The 15,557-nt window shown below is 47.2% G+C and overlaps 1 protein-coding gene across 1 annotated transcript in view; it reads right to left on the bottom strand.

The window, feature by feature from the left end:
• The window catches only part of LOC143013914 (voltage-dependent P/Q-type calcium channel subunit alpha-1A-like), a gene marked incomplete at its 5' end in the record, with an annotated part of 54,742 nt that overhangs the window by 8,217 nt on the left and 30,968 nt on the right, over positions 1 to 15,557 (bottom strand). Inside the window, 7 exon segments of the mRNA XM_076167625.1 lie at positions 1,197 to 1,335; positions 1,742 to 1,836; positions 4,071 to 4,174; positions 5,660 to 5,767; positions 6,483 to 6,588; positions 13,959 to 14,055; positions 14,730 to 14,857. Coding sequence (XP_076023740.1) covers positions 1,197 to 1,335; positions 1,742 to 1,836; positions 4,071 to 4,174; positions 5,660 to 5,767; positions 6,483 to 6,588; positions 13,959 to 14,055; positions 14,730 to 14,857 — 777 coding nt within the window.

Below are 15,557 nucleotides of genomic sequence, written 5' to 3'. Positions count from 1 at the left end.
AGAGCAGAGAGTCGTTCAGCCTTCAACCTTTCAGCAGCTGAAGAAAACACTTAGTCTCGCACCTAACAAAACTCATTGTAGAACATGATAAGAATATCAAGTTCAGCTTGATTACATCATTGTTTGTGCTACGTCCTAATGGTCGGAGCACAACAGCACCCCCTGGTGAGACTTCCAGCAAACACAGTTTCACTTCTGGAGCTCCCAGACGAAATGAAAGCTCTAAACCTCCTGCAGACCTTTTCTTCCTTCTACACTTTAAACTCTCTGTGTTCTTACTTATCCCTTCTTTAGTTTACGGCTACATTGAATGCGTCTTGATTCAGCTTATTATGAATTTGGACATTAAGTAACTGCTGTAACCCTCCACCCAAGGTTTGCATTAGCCACTGGTCTCTATGACAAAGCAGATCCAACAACTGTGTGTACTGTGTGCACAGTTGAGTTCCTGAGTTCCTTCCTGCTTCTACAGCAGATTCAGAGATCAGAAATCGATCAAAACCCAGCTTGAACATAAGAACCAGACGTATCGTTTAGAGCCTTCTGGTCTTGCCCCAATTGAGACTCTTCTATCTTGACTGGGAGCTTCAGAGAAGTCTAAGAATCTATAACTGTAATGGTCTGTGGAGGAATCCTGTCCTCTCTGGCAGCCCCTCCCCCTGTGGAAGCCCCTCCCCCTGTGGAAGCCCCTCCCCTGGCCGACCACCACAGGGGAGCATGGCAGAGGATGTCAGTATCGACTCTGCTGCACAAAATGACCAACTGCTGCTTTCACCACTGGAAGGCAAGTGGTTTTACAACCAATTCGGCTTCATTTGGTCCATTTAGATTGGACAACAAAACACTATCTGTGACCGAGGGTGGATGTAAGTGACGTGTAAATCGTGACATTACGTAAGATCGCGTCCCTCTGATGGAACATGAAGGGATGGGCGGCAGACGATTCCCCTAAATTCAAGGAATGAACTTAAACTGAAGATGTTTGTGTCTCGGATCCAAACATTCATTGGCGTTTGCTTCTCATTGTTTTTGATTGATTATTGATTACATCCAGCTGCTGTGTCCACACCAGACAAGCCGAACCCCAACCAGACTGTGGTGGGAAGCAAACCGGTGCGAGAGGAGAGACGAGTTGGGCTTGAGTTGATGCGTTACCATGGTGTTGTGCGCATGTGTGTGTGCGTCCGCGTGTTCACCTGGGGGTTGTGCCGGTTGTCGTGGAGATCGTCTGGGTAGGGTCTGTCAGGGCTCCAGTTTTCTGTCTTTTGGAACATTTCCTGGGCTTTGGCCGTCACCCACGACTGGCTCTCAGTCATGCCACCACCCTCCTGGTGTCTGGTACACACACACAAGCACACACACACATCATACAAAGAGTAATACACGCAGTAATACTGGCCATAAACATATATATAATAATATACCTAACAACAAAGGAGCTTGTCCTTGACCGACAAAATTCACAAATTCCACAGACAGCAGGTTCTGAAGTACACACACACACTCCAGGGGAAATGAACCTGTTTGCATTTCAACCTGTGGAACTGATTGACTTCTATAACTGTATGTTATTTGTGAGCCAATCATCAAAACATGCACAGCCTATGTCAAACTAACAGACACTAACAATCCGACCAAGAGTTCCGCTGTGTAAGCAGTGTGTGCGTGTTGCATCGATGTAAAGCACAAGTGTGTGTGTGTTGCATCTATGTCCTATCTATGTCTAAACACATGTACTCACATGCTGTTGACGTTGTCCGGCTGGGTGCTGGGGAGCCCGTTCAGGCCCTGACCCCCCTGGCCATCCGTGCCCCCCCCCTCAGAGGGCTCCATGCGCTGAAACATTAATGGCGTTCGGTTCTGTGTGAGATACATGACATGGCCGGCAGGCTGGCATCAGGCACACTCAGGGGCCAGACACAGGACACAAACACACACACAGGATGCACTCGTAGCATGCACCCACACGGGGGCGCCATCAGCAAGCACGTGGCTGAGGGTATTCCAGGGCAAAGTTCCCTGAAGGAATGCTGATGTGGAATCTGCTCACCTCGCCTGAACTGACAGCATGAGTCTGTTTGGACTGATGTTCAGTGAGGAGGGCAGCTCCCACATCTGCATCACAGGGAACTTCTACCTGAGGCGCTTCAGGTCAAGTTGTTAAAGGTTTCAGACCAGATGATCGCTCAAATGACACACAAACAAAAGTCATCTTTTGACCATCCATGCAGAAATACATCTGCCAAGGTTTCATTTAAGGCGATACTAAGGAGATTTAACAAAAGACTTTCAGGAACATGACGTGCAAAGTAGTTCACTGAAATGTTTTTTGTGAGTTGGGGCTTGCAGAGAACAACGTCAGTGACCAGCTTCTGACATCGTCTTTCAAAAATCTGTACATTTACACATTAAAAAGCTGAAAGTCTCTATTTCATACCTTATGTATGTGGAAAAAAATTAACAGGCAGAGAAAAACTGATTTTAAAACTGCCATGTAAAAGAAAAGCGGGAAGAACAGAGAGCATGTTTGTCTCTGGGCAAAAACCATGACACAACCACCATACCTAGGCCATAGCTCTGACAGAGAAGTATAAACCAGCCTTTAGTGTTGCAGGAAGTCCTCCCACGTTAGTTACTCCAGTCATTGCACCTTATGTACGCTCGGAGAACAGCAGAACTGTATCGATTCGGTCCATGTAAATAGCTCAATCGCTGTATAGTGTTTGGGCGGATATTATTGATTGCATACGAAGGGGGAGAGAGTCCTGGGGTGCTCCAACACTTCATTCATCATGGCCACATGCTGCTGTGAAGCGGCTGCCTCAGGGTTGTGACAACCTCGGCTCACACTGGCCCCTCTGATCCCCGGTGTGTCTGCCGGGGTGCTGTGCCAGCGTTTAGCCCTAGCGTTTTAGGGTTGATTTTTCCATTGGTTAGGTAAGCCATTACAACGGTCTTACTGTGGAATACAAACGTTCCTTCCTACACAGTGTGTGTGTCTGCCTCTCCCGCAGAGACTGAGGGAGAGACAGACACACACAGAGTCCTTGTTGACAGCTGGATATCCGACATTCAGAGATCCTGTGTGGAAATGGGATGGCAGCATTCAGGAACATACCAATGTGTTTTTGGTGTAGACTTTACATTCCATACATCTACATACTCTCCATTCAACAATGCAAGTTGTCTACATGCTTGATGATTCCGAAGGACATTTTGGACACCAAAAACCAAATGGACGTCATTGCGGGAGCACAGAGGCAACATTGTGCCAATGGAGAGATGTTTCGACATCTCCAGAGTGTGGAGCGAGAATACAAAGACAGTGGGAGCGAGTGCATCTCCAAAGCAGTCATCGACAGGAGGGGAAGGGAACAAACCGTAAGGCCATGTGGTATCATCATCATCATCATCAGCATCATGGTTCAAAACATTGTCAACAACAAACACTGTGCTTGTGCCTTTGAACAATTAGAACAAACCTGAGTGGGCATGCTTAAACCGCCCCTGGTGGAGTGATGAGGAATGGAAAGGTTTCTAGGAATGTGGACTGAGGCCGAGCTATGGAGCAACTTGGAAATGGATGGAGGTTTTCATTTTCCAAGATGACATGGAGATGATTTGAAGGACTCAGTTGTAGGTCACGGCAGTGAGGAGGCCTGGTTCATGTGGAGGTGCAGCAGGATGTTTGATTTGAAGACAAGGCACGAATGCTTTAAATGTTTATGTTGTGCTGAAGAAACTGGCACCACCAGCAGGAGGAGGAGGAGGAGGAGGAGGAGGAGGAGAAGGAGGAGGAGGAGGAGTAAGATCACGGTCAGAAGTAAGTATGCCTGCCTGTGACTTATGTGTCGACTCGTACCCAAAAGTAAAAAGTTTGTAAGGACGAATCCGTACCTGTATAAATCTGAGCTGTGACGCTCATGCACACGTGTTTAAAGCACATATTATAAAGTTATGCATACATACTTTTGAGCCATCTTACTCCAAAAAAGAGGAGGAAGAAATGGGGTTTTTCGGGGGGGGGTTTGCATTTGAGGATTTTCTCTAGGATGGATTCTTGTGGGTACCTGTTCCTCTCGCAGGGCCTGCAGTTTTTTGGTCTTGCTCTGCCTGTAGTACTCCATGATCATCATGGCAGCGTAGATTTTGCCCACCGTCAAGTCTGTGGCTGCTGAGAAAATGACAAGTTACTCTGAAAGATTAGACCTAGAGTGAGATGGGGCAAGGGGAAACACATGATCAAGTTGAAACACAAGCAAGCAAAAGATTTATGCCAAAGTTTCAGATCTTTGTGGTGGAAGCTCCAGCTAATCTACTGTGATCCAGGACAAGTTCAAGTTGAACTGCACTTTACAGAGTGGGGACTGGATGATTGGAGGGACTGGAGGGACTGGTGGACTGGAGGGACTGGGGGACTGGGGGGACTGGAGGGACTGGGGGGACTGAGGGACTGAAGGGACTGGGGGGACTGGGGGGACTGGGGGGACTGAGGGACTGAAGGGACTGGGGGGACTGGGGGGACTGGGGGGACTGGGGGGACCGTATCCGAACCGGATACATTGCAGCAGTAGTTCAAGGCAACTGGACTCGCTTCAAATCAAAAATGAACGCTGAGGGTAAAGTTTCAAAGACTCTAACATGCCCTCACATTCTTTGCTAGGAATCTCCAGGAAAAAAAGTGACTCCTGCCCCCTACTGGCATGGGGTGGCATAACAAGAGCCCCGATTTTTAAAACCCAGACCGGTGACTGGGTCCTTGAACACAAGGTGACCCAGTCTGTTCTGTTGTTGTTTGGTCTTGTGTCTTTTGAAGTACATTCCCTCTGTATGGATGTAGTACATTTGGTTCAGACTGAATGTGTGTCAGGGGATGGAAACAGAGTTGAGCTCAATCGCCCGTGTGGAACAGGAAACACAGTTTTACACCACTGTTCCATAATTAGCTGTAGTCTTTTCACAGGCAGAGACTGTAGCTACAGAGCTATCATATCCTTTTAAAGCCTTTAGTTTGCTATCACGTCTTTGAAACTCGGACTAAATGTCATCTTTAATCTTTAATCTTAATAATTAATAGTTTAGAGGAAAACGTATCTGCCTCACTAAGAAGCTTAGCTTACTGCTGTACATGCATCAGTATGGTGCTCTCATCGTGTCGGCACGTCATGGTTTCATTCACATATTGATCCATAATCAGGGGCTCAGTACTAATCTGCACAATTCTTCCTGCAGTGAAAAGACTTCTATAGAGGATCTTCTATAGCAGGCACCCCTGATAGCAGGACTGACTGTGAGTGTGTGTGTGTGTGTGTGTGTGCTAGTATATGTACATGTTCTGGTGTGATACATGGGGCTGTCAGTATGTCTGTGTAAATGTGTTTATGTGTTTAAGTGTGAGCGTTATGGCCCCTAATTTCCTCTCATCAATCTATATATAACATGTAGAGGTTTCAGGGTCAGAGGTCAGAGGTGAATACTATCTGAGGCAATGGCAAACATAGTGTGTGTGTGTGTGTGTGTGTGTGTGTGTGTGTGTGTTCTATTGCTTCCTGATCAGGAGATGCGTAGCAGTGAATGACACTGGCTGGCAGAAGCTGCCCTCTTGGTGAGTTGGTGATTGAACACACACGCCACTATGTCACCGTGTCCTCCAACTTACCCTTGTGCGGAGTGACCAGCAGGTCCAGAGTCTTCTGCGACAGGTTGGGCCAGATGGCCATCATCTCCTTCCTCAGCTCAGCATCCATCTGGTGCTTGTCTGCGCCGCCTGGGTGACCCCGCCCACCAGAGTAACCACACACACGCGCATATCAAAACCACACATTCACACACACAGAGCAAATACAGCACAGACCAAACAGAGCCACGGCGGAACACAACCCCCAAAACATATTGAGCCATTCACACGTGCACATTCACACAAACAAAAGTGTTCAGTTAGAGCCAATATCTCTTATTTGCTCAGACATTGTAAACTTTCTTTTTAAATGCTAAACAACGGCAGACAAAGGCTTTGTTTCCATCCAGGTTTAAGTCAAAGATGTAAGCGATTATCAAAACTATCAGAGAAAATAAAATGTGAATTAAACCTTGTTTGCCTCAGCCATCCAAACGCGATACCTGAGTTACTTTGTGCAGGATTGACAGGTAAACATTGGATTCATTTGACATTTTAACACTACGGCACAGTTTATCTCTGCTTCACACTCTTCCATTAATTCCATGTTGTTCCACCATTTGATGCCTGTTTCCTTTGTTCTCCTAGTTGTTGTTGTCATGGGATCTGTTTCCACCAGAGCGTTTTATTTTGTTGTAAAAAAATGTATCCACGAGTGTACAAGCATATTGGCAGATTTTGTTTCCATTCCATGTAAACAAAGTTGGATGGAAACAAAGCTAGTGACAGACAGAGAAGCAAAGTGAAATTTGAGAGCCGGAAAAGGCGAGAGAGAAAATGGAGCAGGGAGCGATGAGAGCCGTACCCTTAGCAATCTTTATGTCCAGCGCCGTCCTGATCAGTGCCATTAGGGTGGAGTTAAAATGCACCGTGTTGTTATCGGCAACCGGCAGATCCATGCGCAGCAGCCTCTGTGGAGAGCCAGTCAGGATGAGAGGATGAGAGAAGGGTGTGTCCTTACTAAAGGGTTGTGCTTGAACCTCCGGGGGGGGGGGGCGTGGGGGGTTGGGGGGGGGGGGGGGGGGGGGGGGGGTGAGGGGGTCGGGCGGGGTCGAGAGAGCTCCATAGATAGCAGCCGAATAGAGTAGGAAAGCTTTGGTAACGATCCCTGAGACAGATTTGTGATCAGTCATAAATGAGGGTTCGTGGTAAATACATTCCTTTCTGAAACCTAAGGAATGAAGCTTTCATAGCCTTTTTAGAAATTTTTAGAATCTTTGGCACTGTACTGTAAATCTTATCTGAGCATGCATGAGCTGTTGCTTTGAGTCCCTGTGTCTCCTGTTTTCCAGTGATACTCTACCAGACAGCACAGCTATCCAATCTGCTGCTAAGCAACTGTGAGCGCTGAGAACCACGAGGAAGAACAATCGGAGACAAAATGGCCTCCGACCCAACTTGTGCCCATGTTCCCTAAATGTGTGAATGCGGTGGTGCATTGACACATCTCAGTTGTTTACACACATATAGATAAATGTAAATATATACAGCACACATACACCGACCCTCCCCCACCCTGACGGTCCCCACATCCCTCCCCACCCGCTTACACAACAATAATTTGCACAGACTGCAATTAAGGGTGCTTAATTGGAGTCATTTGAAGACAAAGTAGGTTGATTGGAGAACAATAACAGTATCACTGGTGTAATTCTGCTATTTGCAGGAGATTGCTGTGTTGTTTGACTTCACTGTGGCATCTGCTATAGAGCTCCCCCTCCCTGTAAAGGAGGTTCCCTGTCTTTACATGTCTATACCAGGTAAACCCAATGGAGGAACCTGCAGATAGCACAGAACAAGCTGGGCCAGCTCAGGCCTCTTGCTCCTCCTATCCTGACCAGTTGGCATCCATTGGATTTACCTACGAACATGAGCGTTGGGCACTCACGATGGCAAGCACGGCAGTACGATGGCGGTAGTGTGTGGTCGTGCACGTGTGCGAGTGTCGGGCATGCCCAAAGCCAAGTGAGTGGCAGGCGCAGGGCATCAGCCAACATCCACAGCTCTCAGCAGGCAGGCAGGCAGGCAGGCAGGCAGACAGGCAGGCTCGATGTCGCCCGTAGCGATGCGACAGTGAGTGCGAGGACTGCATGCAACACAACACAACACCCCGTGGTAAAAAACACCAACCCTGATACACAAAACATGCAACATGCCTGTACCCCCCCCACTTTCACAATACAAGCAGCCGTGCATCCACGCAAAGAGAGTATCCTCAATCCAACTGGATTGATCCTTTCTGTTGACAAATTGTTTGCTTATCATTTTGTTTCACTCTCTACAGTTGTACGTCATAAATTCTTCCCTTAATTTAAGTCACATTGAACTTCAATGATGAGGCTTAAAAACACTGCGCAAAGTCAAAATCTCTCTCAATGCCACACAGGAGCAGTGTCTTATGGGGGGGGGGGGGGGGCGGAGTTAGAGAGGGTTAGAGTTGTGGCATTCCCTGGAAAAGGAAAAATAAAAGATCAAAAAGAGATGACTGATGTTCTGTTTTCTTCTATATTGGTTTGCTTTTGACCAACCAGACTCTGTAGTCGTGTCGGGATAAGGACAATGGGGCTATCAGGGGGACACATGGCAGGGACAGCAGTTAGTTGAGTCAAATTAGGCGGCTCTTGGCTTGGTCATGAGATGGGATTACAGATAAAAAGGGGAGGGTGAGCATGAGGGGCAGAGGAAGAAAGTGACTACACCGAAACAGCAAAAGGAGAGTAAAGAACATGTGGTTCAACTGGAAGAGAAGGAAGAGAGTGTAGGTCGATGGCAAGAACAAAAGAGAGAGAGAGAGAGAGAGAGAGAGAGAGAGAGAGAGAGAGGGGAACGAGTGAGGAAAAGAATGAGACAAGAGAAAAAGACGAGGACTAGAAACGACACTGACATCAGTTCCCAGTAAATTAGCCGAGTTCAAAAACCAAGCGGTTGCATCGTCGCGTCAAAACGACTTCTGTCAGTGAGCGTGGGGCCAACAGCACATTTAGAATGATTCAAGTCAAGAGTCCAAACATTCACAATGTCTACCATTTCCCTCTATGTGCAGACGAAATACAGCTAGAACTTTCTGATCTCAAAAAGTCCAATTAATGGACTTTTTCCATGAAATTCTATCTGTGAGAACCTGGAGGGCTTTCATGGCTGAAGTATGTGATGAGGCCACTGCAGAGACAGCTGACATACTGGACAGCAAGAAGGATACAGTGCAGAGAGGAGGACAGAGACAGAAGTAGGGTGGGATGGATGGGGGGATTTGATGAAAGGAGCGAACGTGGGTGCCGACCGCAAAACAGACAGGTGGAAGTGGAGATGAGCGAGGTGAGAGAGGGAGCTCACAAACAGGAGAGAGCAAGAGAAAGGAAAGAGAGGAGAGGAGAGGAGAGTGAAGGAGAAAAAGAGGAGAAAGAGACTGACACCCAGATTCACTTACACCAAAGACAGCAAACTAGAATGCTGCATGCTGTACTCATATAAAGACTCTCATCCTCCACAGCTGTCCCCATTACAAAGGTATGGTTTGCAGCGTTTCGTCACGTATAAGTTTATTAGCGGCTATCCCGTCTGACATGCTAAGGTAAAATTACAGAGCAATCCAATTAAGATGTCGCTTCATGGTGTGAAGATGCCAGCCTGAGTCAATCAGTCAAACACCTGCACTTTGTGTGTTAACAGCTGTCAGATGAAGACAGAGTCTGTTTGCCTTTGCCTGCTCTAATCTTTTTTGTGCTGTGGTCTGAGTGACAAAATGTTCGACTGGTCAATGAGACGTTTACAGTTTGGTAAATCTGGATCTCAAGGAAAGGAAAAGAGAGGATAGATAGAATAGAGCTGTATCTCATTTCATGGGATGCATCCTTTGAAAGTGTCGCTTGACTGGACTGACCCATGCAGGAGGTTCCTCTGCATGCGGTTGGGAATCGAAGCTTTTCATGGACACCACACCAGTCTTGCTTTTCCAGAAAACATTGTGTTTTCCTCAAAAAAACACTTTTCAGCGTCAACGTCCACTGCACAAGTTGATCTGAGCGGCGCTTTGGTCGAGAGGAAAACAAACAGAAGTCCCCGTGCAATAAGACGAGAACTTGGATTAGGCGAGGGATGACGCAGGGCTCGGGCTGATTTCCAATGCTTCGCCTGAGCGTTCTGCCCGTGAAATGAGACACAGTTTACAATCGTACTGAAGTGGACAGAAAGAATGGACAATCGTGACAAAGGGACAACCAGTCCTGAAATGCTCAACCTACAACTTTATGCCGGTGGTCTGAGCCACACAGAGGCCAAAGGCTCTCAGGGGAGTGGGGGGGGCCGGGAGGGGGGGGGGGTTTAAAACATCACAAAAAAGACACAAAACTAGAAGGGCCAGAACTTTTTCTACTCCTTTTATTCCCTGTTGTGAGCTTAGTGTGAATGTGTGAAGTAATGTGTGTGTGTGTGTGTGTGTGTGTGTGTGTGCGTGTGTGTGTGTATGTGTGTGCACTACAGTGCCATCCACAGGAATAGGAGACGCAGAGGACTGAAGACAGACATCCTTGCTGATCCTTCTGTACCTGCATCGTAAGCAAACGGTTGCACAGCGTGAATGTGACCCTGGTGAATGATCTCACATGTTCCTACATGGTGTAACGTGTGTACGTTGGCATGGAAACTGAAGTTTTTTTCCCCAACATGTACTACTAGTTCCTAACATACAGCAAAGGAGTGACCTTGGGGTAGGATTAAGGGTCGTGGGGTCGGACTTCTACACTTGTTTGTCAGAAAAATTCCATCCAACGTCTCGACTTTTTTGTAACCATCTGATCCATAATTGCACTTTCATGGCGACTAGAAATAAGGCGCTACCCTATAAGTAGTAAGATGAGATGTATTGTGCTATAATTCACATTTGATATTCTTAATTATAAGATATCATCTTCATATTTATATTTGGACGCTGTACTGCCATGTCAGTGAGTGAACCGGCTGCATCTAACTGAACTGTCACAAACTGTCAATCACATCTCTGACTGGATGGTGGGTATGTGCTTGTACGTGTGTGCGTGCGTGCGTGCGTCCGTGCGCGGGCTGCAGAAGGACCGGCAAAGCCTCCTCTGTTCCCTTACTCCTGCGGCCCAGCAGGAGGAAATCAAACAAAGCGGACCGACTATCACTCCACTATCACTTCACTTCACAAAGCCCATCCCTCCATCCCCGCGGTCGGAGAGAGAGAGGAGAGGACAGCGCTCACCACCACAACCACCACTAACAGACAATGAGGAGAACACCGCTGGGAGGAGGGAGATGGAGGGGTGAGGGGTGAGTGGGGGGGGGGGGGGGGATTCTCCTCCCCAGCGATGGGGAGGCATAAGGACGGAGATTGGAGTGGGAAGCGAAGAGGATGAGGGAGGATAGGAGGCATGGAGGGAGCGAGGTGGGGTGGTGGCTGGAGGGGTAGGGTGGGGGGCGAGTCTACCTTATAGGCGACCCGGGCGGGACACCTTTTCCCAAGGCCTAGCGGCGGACACATGTGTCTTAGCATCTGATACATGTCTGTGTAAGTGATCCGGCCGCTGGGGTGGCCACAAACACAAAACACATGGGCACGTTCAGACACACACACACACACACACACACACACACGCACACGCACACATATCAGACACAACAAACGGAGATGGACGACGTGAAACAAAAGCAACAACAACAATGTGGGTTGGGAGGAAGAGGACGGGAAGACACGGAGGAGGAGGAGGAGGAGGAGGAGGAGGAGGAGGAGGAGGAGGAGGGGGAGACATGAGGAGAACAAAATAAAGAAACCGACAAAGGAAAAGAAGAGGGGAAACAAATACACAGAGGTTATTTTCCGATCATTGTGGATATGTGGTCGCTTTGGTGAGAAAAGGGAGAGAAAGAGAGAGAACGAGGGAGAGAGAGCAAGGGGCGAGTTACATGGCTCAGCTCTAGTCTGGTAAACCATAGTGGGGGTGTTGGAGGGGGGGGGGGGAGTTGGAAGGGGCTGGAAGAAGGTGTTATTGGTTTAGTTAGCCGTCGTTGAGACATTGTTCTATGCGAGGTGAAAAGGGGATTCAAACTCTTTCAGTCGTCGCCCTCTTTCACCGCTCGGATAGAACTGGCAGCGGGGCTTCTAGCAGGCAAAGAAAAGCGCCGCTGCAGAGGTCGGGGTGAGTCACAATGGTAAGTCGATGCAGTCAGTTACTGAGGCAGCGCGTCCACCGGAAACCTCCTCTCCCAGCCGTGACACCCCTCTGTGCTGGCAGCTTAGTGTGTTTGTCATAGGTAAGGGATAATGTTACGCCAGCAGGTGAGAATCCTGGAAAAGTAGTCCTATTGGCGTTACTCTGTGTGTTGCCATGTCAGTGATGGCAGCAGTGTCGGACCAACTAGCTAGCTACACAACAGCCTCATTAAAGTTATGTTATGTTCCATTCATTCTGGGATGCAGCATAGAGAACGGGACGTCTTTCTGACTCTTAATGTTTTGCCACATCTTCAGTTTGAAAACCAGACGGCTCTTCTTGTCAAGTGACGACCAGAAGGCAATGCTAATTTGTAGCTAGCTAGGAATGCTGGCGCCTCTTGGCGTAGTGATACAAAGATTCTGAACGGTCACATATGCTGACCAGCACTTCCCACAGTCACCTGTTGTCACGGCTGATTAAAAGAGCTTCCTGGAGGACACAAGACCTTATCGTGTCCAGAGTCCCTGCCCCAAACCACACACACACCCTGACCCCTTTCCTTGTTTCCCTGTGAACCTGAGGCACAAACAGAGCAGGTGTGGCCGCCTCTCTGCATGTCAGGTAACACTGAATACAAGCCATTGGGCCTGATACATATTCCAGTGCTTTATTTGATCAAGTGCCATGTGAACCTTTAGAATATTTATGCCTATTACATTAGAATATAAAAGGCATGAATCGACTTCAACTAGCCGTACGTAAAAGACAGAGGTTATGCATTTCAAACACTATTTTAACGCCTGTAACTGTAACGGGAGTAAGACACCTCCACATGCGTTTCCTCACAAGCAACGCATCATATACATCCAGCCCCAGAATCATATTAGATCATGCAGATTATGTTATAGGTCAAATAACGACTTGTGTTGTTTTAGTGTCTACAACTTTTAAGTTTCTTCTTCTGGACTGCTCAGCACAATGGTTCTCAATCGTGTGCCACACAGACACAATCTGGGTCACATGTTATATTGTACGTGCTCACAGAGCAAAACAACGCCAGGGTGGTTGCTATGATGTGTCAAGCAGCTGCGAGGTCAATTGTGACGGCGTTCTGGTTGCTTTGGTGTTTGAGGGCTTTGTTTTGCTGTCCAGGGTGGTCGGTAGGAATGCCGCTTGTCGCGTCTGTGGCAGTTGCTACTGTGTTAGGAGCCGTTGCCTGGGATGTCGCTATGGTGTTTGAGGCAGTTGCCTGTCCAGTTGCTATGGTATTATGGGCAGTTGCAATAGTCTTTGGGGTTATTGCTTATATGTTTGGGGCGAATGCTTCTCTGGTGTGCATTGTCATCGGGGGGCTTCATCGCCTTAGGATCAGCAGTAGGCCGCTAACCGTCTGAGCTTTTCTTGTCTGATGTATGAGTTGTTAGGCAGTTTCACAGTATGGGTTGAGTTTGAATGTGCATGTAAACGTGCTGAGGTAATCAGCTGTGTTGGGAGTGAAGGCTGCAGACTCTGGAGTCTCCGGGACACATGGCCGGAAAACACTGCCTCAGATAGATATGATGATTGACATGTGGTATTTAGGGGCCAAACCTTCTCTGCATTACAGTAAACTCCACCTATCACCCAAACAAGAACAATGCACATCGCTAAACTGTATTTCTGCCCAGGCAACATTAGACAGCAAGCAGAAACAAAAGAGGATGGGTGACTAGAGTCCAGCTTCTGCTTTAGCACAACACTGAATTTAAAGTGAAAACATCAGTCTAGCTTTTACCAACGTTCAGTCAGAAGACAATAGCGAGTGCAGTGCACCACCTCATGCGTCACACACCGCTACAGGTGTGTGTGTGTGTATGTAAGAGTGTGCGCATTTCAGCATTGTCCCAAACATTCTCATAGTCATGTCAGAATGCATAAACAACAACCCACCACCCCAAAATGATTCAATGGTCAAATGAGATAAATAAAAGAACACAACTGAACGATGCAAACCCAAACAAAAAGGAAGTGTTGAAGTATAAATTTGTCTTAAAGAGCGACATTCATTCCAGTCTCTTATAGGCGAGCAGGTTGCGTTTAAGTTTGTGCTTTAGGGGTTTGGTCCAAACCTTGCAGGCCACCCTATGTGGGCATTTCTTGCCAAGGCCCAGGGGAGGGGAGATAACTCGTAATAAACTGTACATATCCTTATAATGTATGCGCCCGCTGTAAGAAAAATACAAGGAGGGGAGGTTAGGTGAAGGAACACACTGAGCACAGAGAAAGAAAGACAGAGGAAGAAAAGAGAGGAGGTGTAAAGAAGAAGAAGAAGAAGAAGAAGAAGAAGAACAGAAAGATAAGGTAGAAGAAGAGGAGAGAGCATTTATTTACAGAGGAAAGGAGGTGTAAGACAATTCATCCATCCACTGTAAGGATACACACACACTTAGTCCAGAAAGGAGAGGAGGAGGACGGGTTACATTAATCTAAACCATGTGTTATCTAATAGGGAGAGAGAGAGTGGGAGTGAGAGGGAGAGAGAGAGAGAGAGAGAGAGAGAGAGAGAGAGAGAGAGAGAGAGAGAGAGAAGCAGGGTGCTCAGCTCTAACTCTTAAATCTTTACATCACATGATGTCAGCGTCTGCATCACTTCCTGCAACCTCACAGTCGATTCCCGGTTTGGAATAATTGGAGGAACAATTTGAGGATTGAGAGTCATTTGAGTCATTTGACATTTAGATAGATAGTGTGTGTATTTGTGAGTGTATTTCAATACTTCAAAGTCACATCCACCATAAATCAGCGGCTCTGTTAACTTTCTACATTTGATTCAGTATGACTGTGTGTATGTGTCTGCTATTTGTGTGTGTGTACAATGCACAAGTGTGTGTGTCACTCACCAGGCAGCAGGGTCGTACTCAGCCCATATCCTTACGTACTCGTCCAGGTGATGTGGCCCCAGGATGGAAGAGTCTCTGGTCAGGTACTCAAAGTTGTCCATGATGACAGCCACAAACAAGTTCAGCATCTGAGGCGGGACGCAGCCAAGAACGCACATTCATGGTTTGTTTTTGTAACTGATGTAAGACCACAACACAGCGTGGAGGGGAAGAGCACTGCATGCACGCTGCACATTTCTTGTTCAATTGAGCTCTTTAAAAAAAAAAAGAAGATGATTTCAGTAATGAATCTAGAACCTTCTGTGCACTACATCTTCATTTGGCCTGCAAAAACTTACAACAAAACTGAAACGACAACATGTATTTGTGTCGCCTGTCCCCTAAAAAGTGTTCCTTTAGCTGCTTTCATGCAGTGTATGTGTAAGTGTGACCTTAACAGGTGAAGTTCTGGTGGTTTCCAGCAGCCTGGTACAGAGCAGAGCAGACCTGCAGCTCTATTTAACACTCTGCCTCTCTGCTCACGGCCTGTGCACTTCTAATTCTGAGTAAGAGTAGCTTGATGCTCTGCTAAAAGCTCTACAGCGTTCCTCCACCAGGGGGTGCTGGCTTCCATGCCCATGTGGAGGGACTCCCTCTGGGACAGGACAGTAACTACCACCTTTCATTTGCCTTCCATTTGCAGTGGACAGTCTATAGTACTGTCTTTCTGTCAGGAAACCTGGAAGTCCCCTTCATTGTCAGTCTTTTATAATAGTGATCATATGAGTCATCAAAAGTAGTTGATATTAATTGAATAGTTATTTGCAAAACACTTGGTTTCACATCTCC

This window comes from Genypterus blacodes, unplaced genomic scaffold (genome assembly GCF_046128005.1).
Source record: "Genypterus blacodes isolate CSIRO-AG114 ecotype Tasmania unplaced genomic scaffold, CSIRO-AGI_Gbla_v1 ptg000167l_1, whole genome shotgun sequence".
Lineage (NCBI taxonomy): Eukaryota > Metazoa > Chordata > Actinopteri > Ophidiiformes > Ophidiidae > Genypterus > Genypterus blacodes.
The sequence above is the reverse complement of the archived record's forward strand: the minus strand, read 5'-3'. Positions and strand labels throughout refer to the sequence as shown.